Here is a 22385-nt window from a genome sequence, read left to right as displayed (position 1 = left end):
TATACAGCTCTACTGTGTACACATACAGCTCAGCTACATGTACATTACACATATACAGCTCTACTGTGTACACATACAGCTCAGCTACATGTACATTACACATATACAGCTCAGCTACATGTACATTACACATATACAGCTCTACTGTGTACACATACAGCTCAGCTACATGTACATTACACATATACAGCTCTACTGTGTACACATACAGCTCAGCTACATGTACATTACACATATACAGCTCTACTGTGTACACATACAGCTCAGCTACATGTACATTACACATATACAGCTCTACTGTGTACACATACAGCTCAGCTACATGTACATTACACATATACAGCTCTACTGTGTACACATACAGCTCAGCTACATGTACATTACACATATACAGCTCTACTGTGTACACATACAGCTCAGCTACATGTACATTACACATATACAGCTCAGCTACATGTACATTACACATATACAGCTCTACTGTGTACACATACAGCTCAGCTACATGCACATTACACACATACAGCACTACTGTGTACACATACAGCTCAGCTACATGTACATTACACATATATAGCTCTACTGTGTACACATACAGCTCAGCTACATGCACATTACACATATACAGCTCTACTGTGTACACATACAGCTCAGCTACATGTACATTACACATATACAGCTCTACTGTGTACACATACAGCTCAGCTACATGTACATTACACATATACAGCTCTACTGTGTACACATACAGCTCAGCTACATGCACATTACACATATACAGCTCTACTGTGTACACATACAGGTCAGCTACATGCACATTACACATATACAGCTCTACTGTGTACACATACAGCTCAGCTACATGTACATTACACATATACAGCTCTACTGTGTACACATACAGCTCAGCTACATGTACATTACACATATACAGCTCTACTGTGTACACATAAAGCTCAGCTACATGCACATTACACATATACAGCTCTACTGTGTACACATACAGCTCAGCTACATGTACATTACACATATACAGCTCTACTGTGTACACATACAGCTCAGCTACATGTACATTACACATATACAGCTCTACTGTGTACACATACAGCTCAGCTACATGTACATTACATATATACAGCTCTACTGTGTACACATACAGCTCACCTACATGCACATTACACATATACAGCTCTACTGTGTACACATACAGCTCAGCTACATGCACATTACACATATACAGCTCTACTGTGTACACATACAGCTCAGCTACATGCACATTACACATATACAGCTCTACTGTGTACACATACAGCTCAGCTACATGCACATTACACATATACAGCTCTACTGTGTACACATAAAGCTCAGCTACATGTACATTACACATATACAGCTCTACTGTGTACACATACAGCTCAGCTACATGTACATTACACATACAGCTCTACTGTGTACACATACAGCTCAGCTACATGTACATTACACATATACAGCTCTACTGTGTACACATACAGCTCAGCTACATGTACATTACACATATACAGCTCTACTGTGTACACATACAGCTCAGCTACATGCACATTACACACAGCTCTACTGTGTACACATACAGCTCAGCTACATGTACATTACACATATACAGCTCTACTGTGTACACATACAGCTCAGCTACATGCACATTACACATACAGCTCTACTGTGTACACATACAGCTCAGCTACATGTACATGACACATATACAGCTCTACTGTGTACACATACAGCTCAGCTACATGTACATTACACATATACAGCTCTACTGTGTACACATACAGCTCAGCTACATGTACATTACATATATACAGCTCTACTGTACACATACAGCTCAGCTACATGTACATTACACATACAGCACTACTGTGTACACATACAGCTCAGCTACATGTACATTACACATACAGCACTACTGTGTACACATACAGCTCAGCTACATGTACATTACACATATACAGCTCTACTGTGTACACATACAGCTCAGCTACATGTACATTACATATATACAGCTCTACTGTGTACATATACAGATCAGCTACATGTAAATTACACATATACAGCTCTACTGTGTACACATACAGCTCAGCTACATGTACATTACACATATACAGCTCTACTGTGTACACATACAGCTCAGCTACATGTACATTACACATATACAGCACTACTGTGTACACATACAGCTCAGCTACATGCACATTACACATATACAGCTCTACTGTGTACACATACAGCTCAGCTACATGCACATTACACATACAGCTCTACTGTGTACACATACAGCTCAGCTACATGTACATTACACATATACAGCTCTACTGTGTACACATACAGCTCAGCTACATGCACATTACACATACAGCTCTACTGTGTACACATACAGCTCAGCTACATGTACATTACACATATACAGCTCTACTGTGTACACATACAGCTCAGCTACATGTACATGACACATATACAGCTCTACTGTGTACACATACAGCTCAGCTACATGTACATTACACATATACAGCTCTACTGTGTACACATACAGCTCAGCTACATGCACATTACACATATACAGCTCTACTGTGTACACATACAGCTCAGCTACATGTACATTACACATATACAGCTCTACTGTGTACACATACAGCTCAGCTACATGTACATTACACATATACAGCTCTACTGTGTACACATACAGCTCAGCTACATGTACATTACACATATACAGCTCTACTGTGTACACATACAGCTCAGCTACATGTACATTACACATATACAGCTCTACTGTGTACACATACAGCTCAGCTACATGTACATTACACATATACAGCTCAGCTACATGTACATTACACATATACAGCTCTACTGTGTACACATACAGCTCAGCTACATGTACATTACACATATACAGCTCTACTGTGTACACATACAGCTCAGCTACATGTACATTACACATATACAGCTCTACTGTGTACACATACAGCTCAGCTACATGTACATTACACATATACAGCTCTACTGTGTACACATACAGCTCAGCTACATGTACATTACACATATACAGCTCTACTGTGTACACATACAGCTCAGCTACATGTACATTACACATATACAGCTCTACTGTGTACACATACAGCTCAGCTACATGTACATTACACATATACAGCTCAGCTACATGTACATTACACATATACAGCTCTACTGTGTACACATACAGCTCAGCTACATGCACATTACACACATACAGCACTACTGTGTACACATACAGCTCAGCTACATGTACATTACACATATATAGCTCTACTGTGTACACATACAGCTCAGCTACATGCACATTACACATATACAGCTCTACTGTGTACACATACAGCTCAGCTACATGTACATTACACATATACAGCTCTACTGTGTACACATACAGCTCAGCTACATGTACATTACACATATACAGCTCTACTGTGTACACATACAGCTCAGCTACATGCACATTACACATATACAGCTCTACTGTGTACACATACAGGTCAGCTACATGCACATTACACATATACAGCTCTACTGTGTACACATACAGCTCAGCTACATGTACATTACACATATACAGCTCTACTGTGTACACATACAGCTCAGCTACATGTACATTACACATATACAGCTCTACTGTGTACACATAAAGCTCAGCTACATGCACATTACACATATACAGCTCTACTGTGTACACATACAGCTCAGCTACATGTACATTACACATATACAGCTCTACTGTGTACACATACAGCTCAGCTACATGTACATTACACATATACAGCTCTACTGTGTACACATACAGCTCAGCTACATGTACATTACATATATACAGCTCTACTGTGTACACATACAGCTCACCTACATGCACATTACACATATACAGCTCTACTGTGTACACATACAGCTCAGCTACATGCACATTACACATATACAGCTCTACTGTGTACACATACAGCTCAGCTACATGCACATTACACATATACAGCTCTACTGTGTACACATACAGCTCAGCTACATGCACATTACACATATACAGCTCTACTGTGTACACATAAAGCTCAGCTACATGTACATTACACATATACAGCTCTACTGTGTACACATACAGCTCAGCTACATGTACATTACACATACAGCTCTACTGTGTACACATACAGCTCAGCTACATGTACATTACACATATACAGCTCTACTGTGTACACATACAGCTCAGCTACATGTACATTACACATATACAGCTCTACTGTGTACACATACAGCTCAGCTACATGCACATTACACACAGCTCTACTGTGTACACATACAGCTCAGCTACATGCACATTACACATATACAGCTCTACTGTGTACACATACAGCTCAGCTACATGCACATTACACATATACAGCTCTACTGTGTACACATACAGCTCAGCTACATGCACATTACACATATACAGCTCTACTGTGTACACATAAAGCTCAGCTACATGTACATTACACATATACAGCTCTACTGTGTACACATACAGCTCAGCTACATGTACATTACACATACAGCTCTACTGTGTACACATACAGCTCAGCTACATGTACATTACACATATACAGCTCTACTGTGTACACATACAGCTCAGCTACATGTACATTACACATATACAGCTCTACTGTGTACACATACAGCTCAGCTACATGCACATTACACACAGCTCTACTGTGTACACATACAGCTCAGCTACATGTACATGACACATATACAGCTCTACTGTGTACACATACAGCTCAGCTACATGTACATTACACATATACAGCTCTACTGTGTACACATACAGCTCAGCTACATGTACATTACACATATACAGCTCTACTGTGTACACATACAGCTCAGCTACATGTACATTACATATATACAGCTCTACTGTACACATACAGCTCAGCTACATGTACATTACACATACAGCACTACTGTGTACACATACAGCTCAGCTACATGTACATTACACATACAGCACTACTGTGTACACATACAGCTCAGCTACATGTACATTACACATACAGCTCTACTGTGTACACATACAGCTCAGCTACATGTACATTACATATATACAGCTCTACTGTGTACATATACAGATCAGCTACATGTAAATTACACATATACAGCTCTACTGTGTACACATACAGCTCAGCTACATGCACATTACACATATACAGCTCTACTGTGTACACATACAGCTCAGCTACATGTACATTACACATATACAGCTCTACTGTGTACACATACAGCTCAGCTACATGTACATTACACATATACAGCTCTACTGTGTACACATACAGCTCAGCTACATGTACATTACACATATACAGCTCTACTGTGTACACATACAGCTCAGCTACATGTACATTACACATATACAGCTCTACTGTGTACACATACAGCTCAGCTACATGTACATTACACATATACAGCTCAGCTACATGTACATTACACATATACAGCTCTACTGTGTACACATACAGCTCAGCTACATGTACATTACACATATACAGCTCTACTGTGTACACATACAGCTCAGCTACATGTACATTACACATATACAGCTCTACTGTGTACACATACAGCTCAGCTACATGTACATTACACATATACAGCTCTACTGTGTACACATACAGCTCAGCTACATGTACATTACACATATACAGCTCTACTGTGTACACACACAGCTCAGCTACATGTACATTACACATATACAGCTCTACTGTGTACACATACAGCTCAGCTACATGTACATTACACATATACAGCTCAGCTACATGTACATTACACATATACAGCTCTACTGTGTACACATACAGCTCAGCTACATGCACATTACACACATACAGCACTACTGTGTACACATACAGCTCAGCTACATGTACATTACACATATATAGCTCTACTGTGTACACATACAGCTCAGCTACATGCACATTACACATATACAGCTCTACTGTGTACACATACAGCTCAGCTACATGTACATTACACATATACAGCTCTACTGTGTACACATACAGCTCAGCTACATGTACATTACACATATACAGCTCTACTGTGTACACATACAGCTCAGCTACATGCACATTACACATATACAGCTCTACTGTGTACACATACAGGTCAGCTACATGCACATTACACATATACAGCTCTACTGTGTACACATACAGCTCAGCTACATGTACATTACACATACAGCTCTACTGTGTACACATACAGCTCAGCTACATGTACATTACACATATACAGCTCTACTGTGTACACATACAGCTCAGCTACATGTACATTACACATATACAGCTCTACTGTGTACACATACAGCTCAGCTACATGCACATTACACACAGCTCTACTGTGTACACATACAGCTCAGCTACATGTACATTACACATATACAGCTCTACTGTGTACACATACAGCTCAGCTACATGTACATTACACATATACAGCTCTACTGTGTACACATACAGCTCAGCTACATGCACATTACACATATACAGCTCTACTGTGTACACATACAGCTCAGCTACATGCACATTACACATATACAGCTCTACTGTGTACACATACAGCTCAGCTACATGTACATTACATATATACAGCACTACTGTGTACACATACAGCACAGCTACATGTACATTACACATACAGCTCTACTGTGTACACATACAGCTCAGCTACATGTACATTACACATATACAGCTCTACTGTGTACACATACAGCTCAGCTACATGTACATTACACATATACAACTCTACTGTGTACACATACAGCTCAGCTACATTACACATATACAGCACTACTGTGTACACATACTGCTCAGCTACATGTACATTACACATATACAGCTCTACTGTGTACACATACAGCTCAGCTACATGTACATTACACATATACAGCTCTACTGTGTACACATACAGCTCAGCTACATGTACATTACACATATACAGCTCTACTGTGTACACATACAGCTCAGCTACATGTACATTACACATATACAGCTCTACTGTGTACACATACAGCTCAGCTACATGCACATTACACACAGCTCTGCTGCAGACATATATAACACACACATACACAGCTCTGCACCACGCACATCACACACACACAGCTCTGCTGCATACACATAACTTCAGCTCATCCAGCAGCGATCACAACCAGCACAGCAGAGTCCTGCATACACTGAGCAGATGAGCCTAGAGCAGCAGCCCCTGATCATGTGACTCCTCCTCCTCCATGTGACTGATCACATGACGGTGACATCATCGCAGGTCCTGTAAGCACACGGCTCCTCTACAGATACAGGTATGTATATATAATGTAATATATATATATATATATATATATATATATATATATATGTGGACTCACTTATAGGATATATATATATATATATCAGGGATTTAATCCTCTTCAGGAGCCCGGCTATACCTGAAGTGTAGGGTGAATTGCACCCAGACATACAGAGATGCCTCCATATAAAGCAGCTGACAGCCTCATTATCTCCACCCCAAGGTAACAAACAGATGTTGTCTTCCAGCCTAGTCAGATAGAAATAGTCCAAAGGGGTTTACTGAGACCCTCAATAACAGCCCCTCGTATTTGTCCAGGGTCGAGGAGTAGCAGGAGAAAGGCCCCTTCATCTGAAGGTCAGAGGTCAGGGAGTGACTGTCAGGGATTGGAAATCATTAGGAGGATATATTAGGAGGTATCTTCGTCACCAATTTTGATACCAGGATACAGAGGGGAATCCTCAATATAGCTAATTAAGGGGTCTGTGGATAAATTAAAGAGAAGGGGGGATAATGGGCATCCCTGTCCGGGCTCCTAAATAATTCCATGGTGGGGTATTTCTCCCATTGACGGTCAGCACAGTGTATATGATGATTTGTAGAGGAGGTAAATTAGGTACCAAAGTTCCTGTCCATTAAGGATATGTAGAAGAAACGTGAGGAGACCTTATTGAAACCTTTTTCCGTGTCCAAGATAAGAAGCCTGGATCGGGGCCTCGATGTATTCAGTGCGGAGGCCGTGGCTGCCACAGCTTTCCATATACCTTTCACAGAATACCAATTCCACATAAAACCCTGCTGGGCATCTGAGAGGACCGTGGGTAAGATAGTTTGGAGGCAGGATGGCAGAAGGGGTACTCCGCACCTAAACATCGTATCCCCTATCCAAAGGATGGAATAAGATGTCTGATCTTTGGGTTCCTGCCGCTGGGACCCTTACGATTTCCCTGTTGTACCTGGCATTCGTTTAGAGCGTCAGGTGCGGTGCAGGAGGCTCGTGATGTCACGGCCATGCCCCTCTCATGAGGTCACGGTCACACCCCTCAATGCAAGTCTATGGGAAGGGGCATAAAGGAGGTCAGGAGCCTTCACCGCGCATCACCAGTCATCCGGCATGGAGCGAAGTTCGCTTTGTGCACCGGATGTCTGGTGTGCGGCTGCTGAGATCACGAGGATGGTCCCCAGTGAAGAGACCCCCGCGATCAGACATCTTATCTCCTATCCTTTGGATAGAAGATAAGATGTCTAGGGGCAGGGTACCCCTTTAAGAATTGTAGAAAGCAGTTTGAAATCGTGATTAAAGGGGTACTCCACCCCTAGACAAAGGATAGGGCATAAGATGTCTGATCGCAGGAGTCCTGCCACTGGTGACACCCACGATCTCCCTGCTTCACCCAGCATTCGTTACGAGCGTCAGGTGCAGCGCCAGCGGCTCGTGACATCACAGCCACGCCCCCTCAATGCAAGTCTATGTGAGGGGGCGTGACGGACGGACCGTGACATCACTAGCCTCTGCCGTGCATCGCCAGTCAACCGGCAGGGAGCGAAGTTCGCTCTGTGCATCGGATGTCTGGGGTGCGGCAGGTAAGATTGCGGTGGTCTCCAGCGGCGAGACCTCCACGATTAGACATCTTATCCCTTATCCTTTGGATAGGGGATAAGATGTCAAGGGGCATAGTACCCCTTTACGTGAAAATCTCACGTGAAATTGGGTCTAAAAAAGAGCAAATAGCCGGAATGTCCATAGCAGGGACACCATAGAGATCCTTGTAATTATGGGGGATATCCGATCTTTTAGCCTCCAAGGCGTCGGTGGTGGGGTCGCATAAGGAAAGAATGGGTTTCAGGGTGCAATGGAGGTGGGTCAGTCTCGCTGAGTGGGTCCGCTTGTGTTCCCCTGCAGGTAATGGTTCTTCTGCAATGTCTTTATGGACCATTTCACCTGACCGTGGAGAAACCTATCCATAAGTGTCCTAGCCCTCTCATACTTATGTATGGAGTCATCCGTGTGGTCAATGGCGTTTGGTTTTTGGGCAAGGAGAAAGTCACAGTCAAGGGATTGAAAACAGAGAGGTCACGATTTCCTGTGGAGATTCACGTAGCTGATCAGGTGACCCCCTCATCACTGCCTTCGAGGTCGCACGTTACAAGGGGTGTCGTCAACACGATCAATATGGTCGTCGATTAAATAAGTCACAGGGGACAAGTAATATAAAGGGCTTATATATAGATTGGCTGCTATTGTTTATAAATAGTGCCACCCTTCTCCTCAGGTTGTATGATGTATTACACCTGAACATCTTCAAGAGGGGAGATTTATCAAAACCTGTCCAGAGGAAAAGTTGTGCAATTTCCCATAGCAACCAATCAGATCGCTTCTTTCATTTTATAGAGTCCTTGTTAAAAATGAAAGAAGTGATCTGATTGGTTGCTATGGGCAACTAGGCAACTTTTCCTTTGCACAGGTTTTGATAAATCTCCTCCCTTATCCCCTATCCAAATGATAGGAGATAAGATGTCTGATCTTGAGGGTCTCACTGCTAAACAAACCGCAGTGGTTGTGAGGTCATGGCCACGCCCCCCATGACGTCACTCCAGGCCCCCTACTCCATTCATGTCTATAGACATGAATGGAGGGGGTCTGGAGTGACGTTACGAGGGGTGTGGCCGTGAGGTCTCGGCCTCCCCACGCTCTGAACAAAAAGTTCAGAACTCTTGAGCACCGGAGTACCCCTTTAACCCCTTTTCCCAAAAACGATGTCTATGGAACTTCAAAATGTTGTTGATATGAGGTGAAGATGTGAGGGCACAGCGCTCCGGATACGGGGGAAAGAAGTAACCGGGTCAGATTACCAGGATGTGAGAAGGAAAGAGAAACCATAGAGATTGGATATCACCGGAATCACCGAGCGAAGAATAAAGAACCGTCAGATTTACCTCAGAAACCTAGAAATGACCGATCACCAGAGAGGAGGAATTGGGGTTTATTGTGTTTTCTGGTAAAATCCAGGGGGCGCCATCACACAGGACAACTTGTCTGCATACGGCTCTGTCCATGTGGAAATGAGAATATTATGGATCTTAGGAGACAAAGGAACAAACAGTTTATTACCGAAGCTACTAAGGGACGAAAAGTGCTCCCGACATCCGACTAGGTGTTAGCCGGGGTGTCAGCCTATGGAGCCATACGCAGTTGGTATCTCTGCTGAAGGAGAGGAACCAAAAGGCCACAAACACCTCCCCTAGACCACCAGGAAGGACACCCAGAAGGGCACCGCACCCTGACCATCCTATTGACATAAAGGTTGAAATGTGGCACAGTGAAAAGACACACTTAAGAAATAAGTGGATGATGCAGTGAAGTACAGCCCGGTCACCTGGCCGGATCTATAGAAATCTCCCAGATCCTAACCAGAAGGCCGGTGTAGTGCCATATTTTGTATTTTGCCGTGGAATGTGTTACATGACTCAACACTTTCCAGTACTGGATGAAGACAGCTCCATTGGCTGACACAAGCACACCTACCCCTACCATTGGTTCCTTGGGGGGGGGGGGGGTGCGTGTGTCACATGACCACAAATACACAAATATGCCATCTCAGACATCGTTCCCTTCAGTGTGAGTTCAAGGATGAGTGCCAAGGTGAAGAGTAATGGTGCAGTGCTGCCCCTCAGTGGAGTCCATCACCCAGAGAGTGTAGGCACCTCAGAGTTACCACTCCTCGAGTCACAAAAGTACCTTGGCTCTACACCCCCTGGCCCGATGACCAGACACAGAGTGAACTCGTCACATTGGGGCACCGTTGAGCCAGCTTCAGAACAGGACTGGCCCCCGGAGCGCCCTGGAACACCTGAGTCCCTCCATGTGGTTTGCGTCCTACATCAGCGTTTCCTGTCTAAGAATAGATACTACACTTGATCTTAGCCAAATGGCCGAAAGGTGATCCAGTAAATAGATTTTGTTTCTACATTGAATCTGTTGCGGTTTCTCATAGTCTCCTGTTCTTTCCCTTCAGGTTTCTCCAATCCAGGATCCTCTGCTGATATCTTCTATATAAGAGAATTCTCCTGGATGACCCATCAACCATGGAGAGAGACAGGAACAAGATGGCCGACAGGATTATAAACCTCACACTACAGATACTCTTCCGGCTTACTGGCGAGGTGAGGGATTCTGGGAGTGATGTCACATGACCTCATTCCTATCTATGTAATAACAGATGGATATGACTGGAGAGGTGAGGGATTCTGGGAGTGATGTCACATGACCTCATTCTTATCTATGTAATAACAGATGGATATGACTGGAGAGGTGAGGGATTCTGGGAGTGATGTCACATGACCTCATTCTTATCTATGTAATAACAGATGGATATGACTGGAGAGGTGAGGGATTCTGGGAGTGATGTCACATGACCTCATTCTTATCTATGTAATAACAGATGGATATGACTGGAGAGGTGAGGGATTCTGGGAGTGATGTCACATGACCTCATTCTTATCTATGTAATAACAGATGGATATGACTGGAGAGGTGAGGGATTCTGGGAGTGATGTCACATGACCTCATTCTTATCTATGTGATAAAAGATGGATATGACTGGAGAGGTGAGGGATTCTGGGAGTGATGTCACATGACCTCATTCTTATCTATGTAATAACAGATGGATATGACTGGAGAGGTGAGAGATTCTGGGAGTGATGTCACATGACCTCATTCTTATCTATGTGATAACAGATGGATATGACTGGAGAGGTGAGGGATTCTGGGAGTGATGTCACATGGCCTCATTCTTATCTATGTGATAACAGATGGATATGACTGGAGAGGTGAGGGATTCTGGGAGTGATGTCACATGACCTCATTCTTATCTATGTAATAACAGATGGATATGACTGGAGAGGTGAGGGATTCTGGGAGTGATGTCACATGACCTCATTCTTATCTATGTAATAACAGATGGATATGACTGGAGAGGTGAGGGATTCTGGGAGTGATGTCACATGACCTTATTCTAATCTATGTAATAACAGATGGATATGACTGGAGAGGTGAGGGATTCTGGGAGTGATGTCACATGACCTCATTCCTATCTATGTAATAACAGATGGATATGACTGGAGAGGTGAGGGATTCTGGGAGTGATGTCACATGACCTCATTCTTATCTATGTAATAACAGATGGATATGACTGGAGAGGTGAGGGATTCTGGGATTGATGCCACATGACCTCATTCTTATCTATGTCATAACAGATGGATATGACTGGAGAGGTGAGGGATTCTGGGAGTGATGTCACATGACCTCATTCCTATCTATGTAATAACAGATGGATATAACTGGAGAGGTGAGGGATTCTGGGATTGATGCCACATGACCTCATTCTTATCTATGTAATAACAGATGGATATGACTGGAGAGGTGAGGGATTCTGGGAATGTATGTAGTGATATTAATGTGTCTCTCCATACACAGGATTACACAGTAGTGAAGAAGTCCTCTAGTGGGTGCTTTCGGGCCCCTGTGTGTGAAGGATGGGGAAGAACCCTGAGCCCAATCCCGGGGCCCCCACCTCACTCCCTGATACATGAGGAAATGGATGAACAGAAGATCCTAGAACTCATCAACAAGATGATGGAGCTGCTGACTGGAGAGGTGACCCTGCTGGGACATTATACAGTAATGGAGGGGTCTGGTGATGACTGGAGAGGTGACACTGCTGGGAATGCTGGGACATTATACAGTAATGGAGGGGTCTGGTGATGACTGGAGAGGTGACACTGCTGGGACATTATACAGTAATGGAGGGGTCTGGTGATGACTGGAGAGGTGACCCTGCTGGGACATTATACAGTAATGGAGGGGTCTGGTGATGACTGGAGAGGTGACACTGCTGGGACATTATACAGTAATGGAGGGGTCTGGTGATGACTGGAGAGGTGACACTGCTTGGACATTATACAGTAATGGAGGGGTCTGGTGATGACTGGAGAGGTGACACTGCTGGGACATTATACAGTAATGGAGGGGTCTGGTGATGACTGGAGAGGTGACACTGCTGGGACATTATACAGTAATGGAGGGGTCTGGTGATGACTGGAGAGGTGACACTGCTGGGAATGCTGGGACATTATACAGTATTGGAGGGGTCTGGTGATGACTGGAGAGGTGACACTGCTGGGAATGCTGGGACATTATACAGTAATGGAGGGGTCTGGTGATGACTGGAGAGGTGACACTGCTGGGACATTATACAGTAATGGAGGGGTCTGGTGATGACAGGAGAGGTGACACTGCTGGGACATTATACAGTAATGGAGGGGTCTGGTGATGACTGGAGAGGTGACACTGCTGGGACATTATACAGTAATGGAAGGGTCTGGTGATGACTGGAGAGGTGACACTGCTGGGACATTATATAGTAATGGAGGGGTCTGGTGATGACTGGAGAGGTGACACTGCTGGGACATTATACAGTAATGGAGGGGTCTGGTGATGACAGGAGAGGTGACACTGCTGGGACATTATACAGTAATGGAGGGGTCTGGTGATGACTGGAGACGTGACACTGCTGGGACATTATACAGTAATGGAGGGGTCTGGTGATGACTGGAGAGGTGACACTGCTGGGACATTATACAGTAATGGAGGGGTCTGGTGATGACTGGAGAGGTGACACTGCTGGGACATTATACAGTAATGGAGGGTCTGGTGATGACTGGAGAGGTGACACTGCTGGGACATTATACAGTAATGGAGGGGTCTGGTGATGGCTGGAGAGGTGACACTGCTGGGACATTATACAGTAATGGAGGGGTCTGGTGATAACTGGAGAGGTGACACTGCTGGGACATTATACAGTAATGGAGGGGTCTGGTGATGACTGGAGAGGTGACACTGCTGGGAATGCTGGGACATTATACAGTAATGGAGGGGTCTGGTGATGACTGGAGAGGTGACACTGCTGGGACATTATACAGTAATGGAGGAGTCTGGTGATGACTGGAGAGGTGACACTGCTGGGACATTATACAGTAATGGAGGGGTCTGGTGATGACTGGAGAGGTGACACTGCTGGGAATGCTGGGACATTATACAGTAATGGAGGGGTCTGGTGATGACTGGAGAGGTGACACTGCTGGGACATTATACAATAATGGAGGGGTCTGGTGATGACTGGAGAGGTGACACTGCTGGGAATGCTGGGATATTATACAGTAATGGAGGGGTCTGGTGATGACTGGAGAGGTGACACTGCTGGGACATTATACAGTAATGGAGGGGTCTGGTGATGACTGGAGAGGTGACACTGCTGGGAATGCTGGGACATTATACAGTAATGGAGGGGTCTGGTGATGACTGGAGAGGTGACACTGCTGGGACATTATACAGTAATGGAGGGGTCTGGTGATGACTGGAGAGGTGACACTGCTGGGACATTATACAGTAATGGAGGGGTCTGGTGATGACTGGAGAGGTGACACTGCTGGGAATGCTGGGACATTATACAGTAATGGAGGGGTCTGGTGATGACTGGAGAGGTGACACTGCTGGGACATTATACAGTAATGGAGGGGTCTGGTGATGACTGGAGAGGTGACACTGCTGGGAATGCTGGGACATTATACAGTATTGGAGGGGTCTGGTGATGACTGGAGAGGTGACACTGCTGGGAATGCTGGGACATTATACAGTAATGGAGGGGTCTGGTGATGACTGGAGAGGTGACACTGCTGGGACATTATACAGTAATGGAGGGGTCTGGTGATGACAGGAGAGGTGACACTGCTGGGACATTATACAGTAATGGAGGGGTCTGGTGATGACTGGAGAGGTGACACTGCTGGGACATTATACAGTAATGGAAGGGTCTGGTGATGACTGGAGAGGTGACACTGCTGGGACATTATATAGTAATGGAGGGGTCTGGTGATGACTGGAGAGGTGACACTGCTGGGACATTATACAGTAATGGAGGGGTCTGGTGATGACAGGAGAGGTGACACTGCTGGGACATTATACAGTAATGGAGGGGTCTGGTGATGACTGGAGACGTGACACTGCTGGGACATTATACAGTAATGGAGGGGTCTGGTGATGACTGGAGAGGTGACACTGCTGGGACATTATACAGTAATGGAGGGGTCTGGTGATGACTGGAGAGGTGACACTGCTGGGACATTATACAGTAATGGAGGGTCTGGTGATGACTGGAGAGGTGACACTGCTGGGACATTATACAGTAATGGAGGGGTCTGGTGATGGCTGGAGAGGTGACACTGCTGGGACATTATACAGTAATGGAGGGGTCTGGTGATGACTGGAGAGGTGACACTGCTGGGACATTATACAGTAATGGAGGGGTCTGGTGATGACTGGAGAGGTGACACTGCTGGGAATGCTGGGACATTATACAGTAATGGAGGGGTCTGGTGATGACTGGAGAGGTGACACTGCTGGGACATTATACAGTAATGGAGGAGTCTGGTGATGACTGGAGAGGTGACACTGCTGGGACATTATACAGTAATGGAGGGGTCTGGTGATGACTGGAGAGGTGACACTGCTGGGAATGCTGGGACATTATACAGTAATGGAGGGGTCTGGTGATGACTGGAGAGGTGACACTGCTGGGACATTATACAATAATGGAGGGGTCTGGTGATGACTGGAGAGGTGACACTGCTGGGAATGCTGGGATATTATACAGTAATGGAGGGGTCTGGTGATGACTGGAGAGGTGACACTGCTGGGACATTATACAGTAATGGAGGGGTCTGGTGATGACTGGAGAGGTGACACTGCTGGGAATGCTGGGACATTATACAGTAATGGAGGGGTCTGGTGATGACTGGAGAGGTGACACTGCTGGGAATGCTGGGACATTATACAGTAACACCACTGGAGGGGTCGGGGTGATGACTGTATCATTGTGTGTCAGGTTCCTATAAGGTGTCAGGACGTGGCGGTGTATTTCTCCATGGAGGAGTGGGAGTATGTAGAAGGACACAAGGATCAGTACAAGGATCAGGTGATGATGGAGGATCAGCAGCCCCTCACATCACCAGGTAATAGACATGACTATATACACATGTCCTCTCATTATTTCTATGTAAAGAATGAATTCAGTCTCTGTATGTGTTCCCTACAGTCAGATCCAGTAAGAGAACAGCACCAGAGAGGTGTCCCCATTCTCCTTATGGGCAGTATATGGAGGACATTACTACAGGGAGAGATCTGATCTATATTAATGCTATAGACATAAAGAAAGAAGAGACAGATGTGAGCGGTGATGAGCAGTATAAGGAGGACATTTCTACAGGGAAAGATCTTATCTATATTAATGCTATAGAAATAAAAGAAGAAGAAGAGACAGATGTGAGCGGTGATGAGCAGTATAAGGAGGACATTCCTACAGGTAACCGCCCAGGTGAGTAGTAACCACTAAATTAAAATAAGAGTCACAGATTCTACTCAGTCACCGGCTGCAGTAATTCTGTGTGGAATAATTTTTAAGCTCTGTGTCTGTCAGTCTTTTCTGCTCTATATTTTGTCTTCTCTTTCCTTTGCTGTCATGATCAGTTCTGGGTCTTCTCCTCTTTTGTCTCTACACATCCCCCATTCAAGTTTCCACTAACACTCGGCTCTGTACCTCTTCCCGTGTCATCACCCCTGCTCTGTACCTCTTCCTGTTACATCACCCCTGCTCTGTACCTCTTCCCCTGACATCAAACCTGCTCTGTACCTCTTCCCATTACATCACCCCTGCTCTGTACCTCTTCCCGTGACATCAGCCCTGCTCTATACCTCTTCCCGTGACATCACCCCTGCTCTGTACCTCTTCCCATGACCTCACCCTGATGTTTTTAAAAATGTAAATAAACTCCCTCCAATTGTTAAACGGCACCGCCCGATTGTTTGCTATGGGATGCCCATGCTGGGATCACTGGAGCCTGGCTGTCAAAATGATAGCCGGGACCCTGCGCCGACTGCCAGGAATGAAGAAACCTCCAATCCTGGCAGTTAACCAGTTAAATGCCTTCGACCTCCCCCAAAATAAAAATGCCTATAAACATAAAATAAGTTTAAAAAAAACCTATACATATTTGGTATCGTCTTGTCTGCAACTAACCAAACTTTAAAAATGTTTATTTATAAATTATTATAAATATTGCAACAATGGCAGTATTTTGCTAATCTGCCTAATAAAAAAGTCATATGATGCAAAAAAAATAATGTTATAGGTCTTGGAATGTGGCAACACTTTTTTTCTTTTTTAATTAAAAGGTTTTCTCTTGTGCCTAACTACTAAAACTAAAAAAAAAATTACTTAATAAATTTGGTATCACTGAATAGACCCACAAAATAAATACCTAATGCTATTTTTACAGCACAGTGAATGGCATAAATTTGACATATAAAAAAGATAAGACAAGAAAGAAAGAGAATTTTTTTCATTATGCCATCAAGGATACAATGGATAAAAAGATGTTAAGTTATACGAACCCCAAAATGGTTCCACTAAAAATCAAGCCCAAGTTAGAGCCGTCAGAATGCGACAATGAAAAATAATGGTTTTAGCAGTAAGGCTCAAATTGGCTTGGTCACTAAGGGGTTAATCCCCCCACCCAATATAAAAAAAATATATATACACTGTAACGGCTGTGGCTTGGTAGATCCATTGACCTGTTGAGGAAGAAGGCTTGGGCCGTACCAGGGAGCGGTGTCTAAAGTGCCGCTGGTTTTCACCAGAGCCCGCCGCAAAGCAGGATGGACTTGCTGCGGCAGGCGGCACCCAGGTCGCTAACCCTGATAAGACTTGTTCCCCACAGGCAGCCAAGGTATAACGTGGATTTGAAAGGATGAGACACAGATGAAGTCAGGACAGGCAGCAATGAAGCAAGGTCAGGTCATGTAGCAGGAGGTCAGAAGGCAGGCGGCACAGGAGCAAGGTCAGTATTCATAGCAAGGGATCAGATACAGGGCAAGACAAGACACAAATATACGCTTTCTCTTGGCAACTAGCGCACAAAGATCCGGCAGCAAGCCACAGGAAGTGCTGGAACTAAATAGGGACTGTTTCTGCTAAGCACCAATTATGGGTGCACTGGCCCTTTAAATTTAGACGAGTCGGCGCGTGCATGCCCTAGGAGGCGGGGACATGAGTGCCGGCAGGAACTGGCAGAAGGAGAACAGAGCGGGGCTCGCAAGTGAGCGCGTCCTGCAATGGACAGAGGGAAACAGCCAGAGGAGGCAGCAGAAGGTGAGCGGCAGTCCGGGGTTAACATGTGGGCACGTCCCGCTATGGGAACCGCAGCACTGCCAGGGACAGAGGGGGACAAGAGAGAGCGCTCCCGGCCGGAGTGCCCAACTGGAGCGCAGGCCGTCACATACACAAATCAACCATCATAAACATATTTGGTATAACCGCATGCAGAATTGTCTTAACTGTTAAAATATAACATTATTGTAAATTCAATAAAATACCAAACACCATAATTTGGTCACATCACATCCTAGATAAAAGGCGATCAAAAAGTCATATCTACCCCAAAATAGCAATGATAAAAGCTATCCTGCCATACAAATCTTAAAAGATGAGGAAAACCTGAAAATGCATAAGTTTAAATTTTCTAGCGGTACTTAAAAATAAAATCTTTGTTATTCTCTGCAGATTCTTATACCAGGAGATCAGAGGAGAATCTTATATCTTCAGATTATAAAGCAGATGATGATATCACACAAGATACATATGAAGAACATTCCATTATCCCAGATACACCCTCAGCCCTTCACAGCCAAGATCTCTCATCTCATCCTTATATACAGGTCCTGTCTTCTCAGTCATCACAGGATGTTCAGCAGAAGAAGAAGTCATGTGCAGAATGTGGGAAATGTTTTACTAAGAAATCAGATCTTGTTAAACATCAAAGAATTCACACAGGAGAGAAACCATTTTCATGTTCAGAATGTGGGAAATGTTTTACTGACAAATCAAATCTTTTTAAACATCAAAGAACTCACACAGGAGAGAAACCCTTTTCGTGCTCAGAATGTGGGAAATGTTTTACTAAGAAATCAAATCTAGTTAAACATCAAAAGATTCACACTGGAGAGAAGCCATTTTCTTGCTCACAATGTGGAAACTGTTATACTCAGAAATCATATCTGGTAAAACATCAAAGAACGCACACAGGCGAGAAGCCATTTTCTTGTGCAGAATGTGGGAAATGTTTTTCTGAGAAATCAAATCTTGTTAAACATCAAATAACTCACACAGGGGAGAAGCCATTTTCATGTTCCGAATGTGGAAAATGTTTTACTGAGAAATCACATTTTGTTCAACATCAAAGAATTCATACAGGAGAGAAGCCATTTTCATGTACAGAATGTGGGAAATGTTTTACTGGGAAAGCAACACTTATCAGACATCTAAGAATTCACACAGGAGAGAAGTCAGTAACAACACTCAGGTAGGCTGTGGTGTTTATACCAGGCTCAATTGGTACTATTGGGCCCAGAGTGTGCCAAGAAAACGTCTCCCACACCATTACACCCCCACCAGCCTGAACCGCTGATACAAGGCAGGATGGATCCATGCTTCCATGTTGTTTACACCAAATTCTGACCTTGTCATCAGAATGTCTTTGCTGGAATGGAGTCTCATCAGATAAGACAATGTTTTCCCATCTTCCATTGTCCAGTTTTGGTGACCTGTGTGAATTGTTGCCTCAGTTTCCTGTTCTTAGCTGGCAGAAGTGGCCCCTGATGTGGTCTCTGCTGCTGTAGCCCATCTGCTTCAAGGTTGGACAAGTTGTGTGGTCAGAAATGTATTCTGCAGACCTTGGGTGTAACCTGTGATTATTTATTTACTGTTGCCTTTTTTTTATCTCGACCCAGTCTGCCTATTCCCCCCTGACATCAACAAGGCATTTTCATTCACACAACTGCCGCTCACCGGAGATAATTGTGCGTAAAAATCCCCGTAAATCGTTGTTTGTGAAATACTCCAACCGACCCATCTAGTCCCAACAATAAAAGTCACTTAAAGGGGTACTCTGGCGAAACTTTTTTTTTTTTTTAAATCAACTGGTGCCAGAAAGTTAAATAGATTTGTACTTTAAAGAAAAAAAACTGAAAATGTAGCCAGCACCTAAACCCAATACACGGGTGCACGCTGCTGTGGCAAGTACAAAACATGTAAAAAAAGAAAATGGCAGCAGCACACTTGGTCAACAAAATGGAGGCTCTTAGCGCACTTTTTGATCAAAACATGTCCCCCATCCACCACGCGGAGATTTGTACTTTACTTCTATTAAAAATTCTTAATCCATCCAGTACTTATATATACACTGTAACGGCTGTGGCTACTTAAATACTACAGAGGAAATTCTTTCCTTTCTGTCATGACCACAGTGCTCTCTGCTGACACCTCTGTCCATTTTAGGAACTGTCCAGAGCAGGAGAGGTTTCCTATGGGGATTTTCTCCTGCTCTGGACAGTTCCTGACATGGACAGAGGTGTCAGCAGAGAGCACTGTGGTCAGACAGAAAATAAATCCAAAAAGAAAATAATTTCCTCTGTAGTATACAGTAGGGATCGACAGATATCGTTTTTTTAGGGCCGATATCGATAATCGGTGGAGGTTAGGGCCGATAGCCGATAACTTATACCGATATTCCGGTATTAGTTATCGGCTATTTATCCCCCCGCGACACCGCTGCAGATCATTCATTTAAAGCGGGCGCTTTAAATCAATGCACTGCAGTGGCTTTTGCGGTCCCATAGGCCGCCGCCGCCGCCACCACCACCCGCTTCTCTCCCCCTGCCTGTCAGGGTGGTCCGGGCCATCCATCCTTCCTGTAGTGTCCGGCGCCATTCCGGGTGGAGGGTGAACCGGTCCGGGCTGTCCTTCTTCTCCGGGGGTCCTCTTCTCCACTCCGGGCAGGCTCCAGCCTAGTAACGCAGCATAGACGCCGCTGCGCAGCGACGCACCTGACATCACGGCGTAGCGGCGTCTATGCAGCGTACTAGGCCGGAGCCTGCCCGGAGTGGAGAAGAGGACCCCCGGAGAAGAAGGACAGCCCGGACCGGTTCACCCTCCACCCGGAATGGCGCCGGACACTACAGGAAAGATGGATGGCCCGGACCACCTCCATTACGGGTAAGTAAAAAAAATGTTTTATTGACTCGGAGGGTGGGGGAGGGGCCCGACCGGTATAGCAGTATGGGCAAAAATCCATACCGTGGGAGAAAAAAAAACCGTATCCGGTTCATACCGGTATACAGCCCAGCACTACGGTGGGGGGGTGCGACGCGGTGCGGGGCATTATCGGCTTATCGGCAAGCTAATTGCCGATACCGATAATGCCCAAAATCGTGATTATCGGCCATACCGATAATCAGTCGATCCCTAATATACAGCCACTAATATGTACTGGAAGGATTAAGATATTTCAATACAAGTAATTTACAAATCTGTTTTAACTTTCTGGCACCAGTTGAAAAACCAGTTAAAAAAAAAAAAAGTTTTCCACCCCTTTAAATTTACATTCTTCCCCATTCTGATGATCGGTTTGAATGTCTTGACCATGTCTACATGCCGGTCTACATGCGATTGGCTGCTTAGCTATTTGTATTAAGAAGCAATTAAACCTAATAATGTGTCCAGTGAGTGTATATTATTCATGGATGTAGGATATTTGACATCATATACTGCATCTCCGAACTTGTTACCAATTGGCCTTCGCTCATCATTAACCCTTTAGATGCTGTGATAAAATGGCAGCTTAGGGCCCCCTTAGCTGCGTTCGAATGCTGGATTGATGGCGGAACCAAGCTGTGTCAGTAGAACGCCAACCCCTCTGTTAAAGGGGTATTCCACCCCTAGACATCTAATCCCCTATCCCAGTGTTTCCCAACCAGGGTGCCTCCAGCTGTTGCAAAACTACAACTCCCAACATGCCCGGACAGCCTTTGGCTGTCTGGGCATGCTGGGAGTTGTAGTTTTGCAACAGCT

The 22385-nt window shown here is 44.5% G+C and overlaps 1 protein-coding gene across 1 annotated transcript in view; it reads left to right on the top strand.

Moving 5' to 3' along the window:
• The first annotated feature begins 7168 nt into the window (after positions 1-7168).
• Positions 7169-22385, top strand: part of LOC130307287 (oocyte zinc finger protein XlCOF7.1-like) — a 48901-nt gene continuing 33684 nt past the window's right edge. Inside the window, exons 1-6 of the mRNA XM_056552160.1 lie at positions 7169-7378; positions 11382-11529; positions 12842-13021; positions 16308-16434; positions 16518-16796; positions 19041-19825. Coding sequence (XP_056408135.1) covers positions 11452-11529; positions 12842-13021; positions 16308-16434; positions 16518-16796; positions 19041-19825 — 1449 coding nt within the window. The 5' untranslated portion in view covers positions 7169-7378; positions 11382-11451. The remainder of the gene's footprint in view (positions 7379-11381; positions 11530-12841; positions 13022-16307; positions 16435-16517; positions 16797-19040; positions 19826-22385) is intronic.

This window comes from Hyla sarda, chromosome 1 (genome assembly GCF_029499605.1).
Source record: "Hyla sarda isolate aHylSar1 chromosome 1, aHylSar1.hap1, whole genome shotgun sequence".
Lineage (NCBI taxonomy): Eukaryota > Metazoa > Chordata > Amphibia > Anura > Hylidae > Hyla > Hyla sarda.
The sequence above is the reverse complement of the archived record's forward strand: the minus strand, read 5'-3'. Positions and strand labels throughout refer to the sequence as shown.